Source organism: Mus caroli, chromosome 10, assembly GCF_900094665.2.
Source record: "Mus caroli chromosome 10, CAROLI_EIJ_v1.1, whole genome shotgun sequence".
Lineage (NCBI taxonomy): Eukaryota > Metazoa > Chordata > Mammalia > Rodentia > Muridae > Mus > Mus caroli.
In genome coordinates this window covers 4,319,522-4,326,393 of record NC_034579.1, presented here as the reverse complement: position 1 = coordinate 4,326,393, position 6,872 = coordinate 4,319,522, and the positions used below count along the sequence as shown (strand labels likewise).

At 41.8% G+C, this 6,872-nt stretch overlaps 1 protein-coding gene across 1 annotated transcript in view; it reads right to left on the bottom strand.

The window, feature by feature from the left end:
- The window catches only part of Katna1 (katanin catalytic subunit A1), a 37,949-nt gene that overhangs the window by 8,493 nt on the left and 22,584 nt on the right, over positions 1–6,872 (bottom strand). The window contains exons 5-7 of the mRNA XM_021174288.1: positions 6,135–6,256; positions 3,415–3,520; positions 2,197–2,355 (exon numbers count right to left, since the gene is read on the bottom strand). Coding sequence (XP_021029947.1) covers positions 2,197–2,355; positions 3,415–3,520; positions 6,135–6,256 — 387 coding nt within the window. The remainder of the gene's footprint in view (positions 1–2,196; positions 2,356–3,414; positions 3,521–6,134; positions 6,257–6,872) is intronic.

Here is a 6,872-nt window from a genome sequence, read left to right as displayed (position 1 = left end):
CATCTAACAACATCCCTACAGCTACAGCATCTAACAACATCCCTACAGCTACAGCCTCTAACAACATCCCTACAGCTACAGCTCAAGGGGTAGCACATAAGAGGAGGCAGAAGGATTGCAAGAGCCAAAGCACCAGGGAGAGAGTGTCTTCTAGACATCACAGGGAAGCTGCACCCCTGAAATCCTAACAATATGGCTGCCTAAGCAAGACCTGCACAATGACACCAGTTAACGTGCCAATGTGGATGGAGGAACTCCCTAAGGAAGGCGTCGACCTGAAATGAAGGCTACAGGCAACAATGGCTGCAGAGAGGGGGATAATCAGTCTTCTCCAGGGACAGGCCAACAGGTAGATTATCCAACCCTGATGGCAGCACTAAACATACATAAGATGAGAGGGGGTGGGGACTCCTATCTTCATCACTATGTAGTAGTGTCATTGACAACCTAATATGGAGTCACTTGCACTACTTTTTAGAGGGAAGACTTCAGTCATCAGTGAGGCTTAACAAAGTCTTTAAAAGGTGGGAGAGTTGAACCCAAACAATATTGGAACTTGTAGAATTATATTGTTCCTACTGGTACTGACCTTTGTGAGGTGAAATTAAGAATCAGGAACTTGAGTTAGCCCTGCTCAGAGGTCATGTTGGGCAGCAGGGTGGCTGTCAGCAGCACAGCCATCTGGGTGGTGAAGCTATCTGCTCCATTAACAGGGTTCCCTGGCAGACAGAAGGGTCAGGCTAACCTTGCTGCCTCAGAAGCTCTCAGATCAGGAGGACTGCCCCTCACTCCCATGTGATCTCACTGCAATTGTAAGTTTCAGTACATACTTATTTATCTGTGTGTGTTAAAGTGTCTTTTCTCTTGTATTGATTGACTGATTGTTAGCTTTGTGACAGGATCTCACTATGTTACTTTGGTTGTCCTGCAATTTCCTATGAAGACCACCTTGGCCTAAAGCTCACAGAGAGTATCTGCCTCTGTCTCTCAGTGCTAGGATCAAAGGTGTACTCCACAAATCTGGCTTCTCAGAGCTCTAAAGTTAAGTAAATACCTAGATTTGCTGATGCATCAGGGGTCACCAGACACTGCAGAAGTAATGATTAAACAAAAAAATTTACCTCAGAAATACAGAAGACAGCCTGTATCTCAAGAAAAACATGGAATTTATCCAATGTGGGGATCCAGAATGACCATGGTGGCTGCTGTTTGTTACCAGACAAATGAGTTTTCTTTATAATACATGACTTCCAAAATGACAAATGAAAAATTATATATTAAGCAACCTTAATAAATACTCTGCAAAATGAATGAACTATAGAAGAAAAAAAGGGAGAAACTCAAAGTAAGAACTGAAGAAAAGAATTCAAACACTGGGACCCCATGCTTAAGGTCACCACAGTCAAGGGAGGAGCTGGAGAGTCAGTGGTTAAGAGTTGTCACTGCTCTTGCACACACCTGCAGTTTAGTTCCCTGCACCCACGGCAGGCTGCTACAAACACCTGTAACTAACTTCAGCTACGAGAGATTGAGCACCCTCTTCAGGTCTCCACAGGCATCTGCACTCATGTCCTTCTACCTCACACAGACATACACAGACGCACACAATTAACATAAAATTCATCTTAAACTCAAATCCTTGGCACAGCTGATAAGACTGGAGGAAATCAAAGTTCCATAGCTACTTAAGATTTTCATCTTTAGCTTGTTAAAATACAGCACTTACCATGTCATTAAGCAGGGTGCTGTTCAACAAACATTAATTATGGAGCTGGCAAGATGTCTCATGCAGATAGATGTACTTGTTGCACAAGTGTGAGCCCTGGAATCCACGTAAGGGTGGAAAGAGAGAACCACACCACAAAATTGTCCTCCAATGTCTACTTGAGTGTGGTGTTACGCACAGGGCCCCTTCCCATCATATATATGTGTATACACACAACAATCAAATTTTAAAGAAACCAATTAGCCATAATTACTTTAGACTCTTACAGCACACTAGTAATGCTCAGAAAATAGCAGATGTGGCTCCACCTCTGGAGGAAAGGAGACAAACAGAAGCCAAAGTTACTTATGCTCATAAAGGACATGTCAAAGGCATAGAATCAGGTCCTAGGAAGAGTGTCACCCTACCTATGTAATGGAGAAAGTCAGACAGAGGTAAAAAATGTCTATTAGAGCTGTTTCAAACATTACCATTTCAAACAGAAGACGGACAAGCTTCTCAGACTCTCCTCTGTTTTTGGAAGTCAGAATTGACGAAAAGACATTGAAGAATGTTGTCTTGCATTCTGTGGCAACTGCTTTAGCTAGAAGGGTCTTCCCAGTGCCAGGTGGGCCAACCATCAGCACACCCTGTAGGGAACATAACAGTAAAGACTGCAGCTGGCATTGTTATCTCCTTACCTCCTCTGCTTTGGTTTTCCGAGGAGGATAAACACAGATGTGGGCTCTACTGACCATCCTTTCTCATTCTCTGGAGGCGGGGCTATGGGTGACGACGCCCTGTATGGGTGACGCTTGCCCTCGTAATAACTCTCAGTACCAAATTCACTACATCTACATACAACACTGGGACAAAGAGCAAAGTGAATGATGCTTCATAACAAAGTTGGCTTGTTCCTTTATGTTAAATAGAGCCTCACTAATTTAGCCCCAGCTGTCCTGGAACCCATATGTAGACCTCAAACTCACAGAGCTCCACCTATCTCTGCCTCCCAAATGTTGGGTCTATACCATCACAACTGACACAAATAACTTTTCTATTACACAAAAGGAAGAGAATCACATTAAAAGTTTGGAACTCAATTAACAAAAAAGGAAAACTGACTGTTAATTTATTAATCTTTATCAAAAGATTAACTACTAGTAATTGGTATTTTGAAGAGGCAGATGTTTACTCTTCACCCAGATTGTCTTAAATAGCTCCTTTCATACCATCCTAGGATCTTCAAAACCATCCATTATGAGATAAAAATATTGCTGAATTTGTCAAAAGAATTCCCAATCTACCATGACAAATTACGCGGTAAGACAAATGAAGTGCACTAGCCAACCGGGTCCCACGTGCAGACACAAGGTTATTCTAAGACTGACCCCGAGTACTGTACTGCTGGGACTGTACACTCTGGGAGCCCTGCATTAGCTTGTGATCAAAACATTCTGAATAATGTAACATAAATTCTTTCTTTTAAAAGCTTTTTTAAGACGGTGTCTTACGCTAATCCAGTCTGTCCTGGAATTCACTATGTGGCCAACGCTTACCTCAAAGCCAAGGTGATCCTCCTGCCTCTGCTTCCTGAGTGCTGGGGTTACAGGCTTGAGCTACCTGGCTTAAAATTTTCTTGTTCCACTTTCACCAATATAAATAAGTAAGGGTTATTTACTCTGCTGATGATAAGGGCATAAACTTACTTTCCATGGTCTCCTAATGCCCTTAAAGAATTCTGGCATCCACATTGGTAACACCACTGCTTCCTGAAGCAACTTTTTGGCTTCTACTAAATCAGCAATATCATACCTGAAAGAAAAGATACTTTATCAGCCAACTCCTTAGATCATATATCCAATCCTATATCATCACCCTGAAAACCATCACCTGCAGACGTTTTTATGCCACAGACAAAATGTTCAATCCTTTCTTGGGCCCTGGAGAATACACATTCTTACCACAGCCAACCAGCATACACAGATACACCTTCGTCTGTAGTTCTTGCCAATAACGGCTTTCAGTGTAAAGTCTGATAACAGCTCTCCTTCCTTCACTCTCTGTGTTGCCAGGCTAGTGTCAAAGTTGTCATGTGTTTGAGCACCTCCTTAACTAAAGAGCTTGGGACCACGTTTCCCGGTCAGGAATGTTGGCATACACTTCACTAGTTGAGCTCTCTAATCCAGAAACCATTATTATTAATTTCTTTTAAAACTCTCCAAACTTTCTAAGGATAATGGCCTTGCTTTAAAAAAAAAAAAAAAAAAAGGAAAGTGGCTCAGGGGCTAGAGAGATGACTCAGTGGTTAAGAGCACTGACTGCTCTTCCATAGGTCCTAAGTTCAAATCTCAGCAACCACATGGTGGCTCACAATCATCTGTAATGAGATCTGATGCCCTCTTCTGCTATGTCTGAAGACAGCCACAGTGTACTCATATATAAAAATAATTAAATCTTTTTTTTAAAAAAATGTGGCTCAAGGCCCTAGATTGGAGAAAGAATGACATTAAGCAAGCACTTAGGAGGGAGGAGGCCTCTTCCCACAGAGAAAAGTACTTCACCTCTACACTGGAAAATTTATCCAGTAACCAGGCAGTGGGAGTGCACATCTTTAATCCCAGTACTCAGGGGGCAGGGGCATTTTGACGCCAGCCTGGTGTACAGAGTGAGTTCCAGGACAGACAGGGCTACACAGAGAAATCCTGTCTTGAAAACCAATACATTTCTAGATGCCTGATTTGCAGATTAGGGATACTGAATCACAGATTGCATAGATGGCATGTTTTTTAAATCAATTATTTTTATTTTATGTGCTTTGGTGTTTTGCTTGCATGTATGTCTGTGTGAGGGTGTCAGATCTTGTAGTTACAGAAAATTGTGAGCTGGGATCTGAACCCAGGTCTTCTGGAAGAGCAGTCAGTGCTCTTAACTACTAAGCCATCTCTCCAGCCCCAAGCATCTTATCTTGTATCTCATAATGGCTCAGAAGAATGGCCGTTAAAAAAAATAACACACAGGGCATACAGCAGACACCTGCTATGCTTCCAACTCTAAGAGGCAGAAGCCAAACTGAACAAAGTCATCAACATCATTATAAAGTTCTCCCCAGACACTAAAATATCTACTGGTACAACTAGTGCATGTAGCAATTTTATTATGAAAATAGATTTTACTTATAAATGTCAATTATTAGAAATGTTTACATATTATAAAGACACCTACTAATCATCTATATTTTAATAGAAATAGAAAATAACTAACGATATAACTAACTTGTGGAAAAGTGAGCTTTTATAATATTCTGTAAAAAGGCATTTTATTAGATATAAAGTTGAGAATCTAGCACTAATTGCAAATCAAAGCAAGCTCTACCACAAGCTATACACACGATGCATGCATTAAAAATCTCCTCGTAGGGTTGGTGAGATGGCTCAGTGTGTACAAGTGGTTAGTGTGCAAGCCTGAGGCTCTGGCCCTCAGAACGCACAGAAATGTGAGAGAGACCCGAATCCACAAAGTTAGCCTCTGATCTCCAACATGTGTCACAGCGCAGGCTCTGCCCCACCACACATGCACACAATAAAAGTTTGAAACAGATAATAAAAACCTCAACCTTTTCAACATTAGCAGGGGCGCCAAAAGATGAAATTTGTACTATCTTTGTCCCACTTTGTATATGACATTATTAATTTAAAAGAATTTCAAGGAGCTAGTGATATTCAGTTAGCAGAGAACTTGCCTCACACGTATGAGACTCTGTGTTCAATACTTAATACAAACAAGCAAAAACAAAAAGAGGTTGGCGAGAGAGATGGCTCAGCTATTAAGAGCACTGGCTGCTCTCACAGAGTGCCAGGCTTGACTCCCAGCACCCACAATGTAGCTCACAGGCATTTACAACTCTAGTTCCAGGGAATTTGCCTTCTTCTTTCCTCCAAAGGCACATACACATGTGATGCGATGACATGCATGCAAGCAAAACACTCATACACATAAAATAATAAGCCTAACAGTGCACAATACAAATAAAGTTTTAAATAATGTGAACTAAAGTTTAGGTAACATAGCTCAGCTCCTTCAGTCCTTGTTGAGCATGCAGATGCCCTAGAGTCCTAGCCATCATCATAGAAGTTGGGCATGTGGTGTCTGTCTGTTACCTCAGCACTCAGGTAAGAGGACTGAAGCTCAATGCCATGCTGGCTACATAGCCACTGTGAAGCCAGCCTGGTCTACACGGAACCCTGCCTCAAAACAAACAAAGGTAAGACCCTCAAGACAGCAGAGTGACACAGCTCAGTGGGGATCAGTGTCACTGCATGGGCTGCTTACACTGCACATCCTCCAGTGCTGTCCCCAAAGGCACACACCATTAGCACATGTCATCTTTTCTTCACTTCAGTTTCCACAACCATGTGATATGACTCACCACCGAACGTTGGGATTCTGAGAAATTATATCTCTTTCCAAAGCTTCTACTAAGTCCTTGTCATACCCAGTGCCATCAAACTTATTTGCCTCTGGTTCTGTAACTGCAGCAGGTAATTTGTTCTACACGAAGAGATAAAAAAAAACAGAAGAGCTTTTAATTGACCAAAAATTTATATTTCATTTCTGTAGGTCAGAAACAATGATCATACCAAAGTGATTTTGCTTACTGAATTGTCTCCTTATAGGAACCCAATATGAATCAAATTTCTGATCTCCTTGCTTCCCAAAGTGCTGATATAATCACCACACCTGGCCAAGGAAAACCAATCCTAATCAAAGTAGATTTCTCCAAAGAAACCAGAGAGCCCGGAAGGAAGTGATACAGTATTTTTTCCAAGATTACAAAGAGAATCCAGGGTCCTTTCAGCATAATATCCTTCAGAAAAGGCGAAGATAGCAAGGCATTCTTAGAGAGACAGGCATGGGCAAACATGCCAAAAATCCCAGCATTTGGGAATCAGAGACAAGAGGACTATCTCACAAATTTAAACCAAACTAAAACCAACCCCACCTGAAAAAAATTAAGAAGAAAGAAAAAGGAAAGACAAAAAGACCTCAGATAAGAAAAAACTAACAGGCTGGGCGTGGTGGCGCACGCCTTTAATCCCAGCACTTGGGAGGCAGAGGCAGGCGGATTTCTGAGTTCGAGGCCAGCCTGGTCTACAGAGTGAGTTCC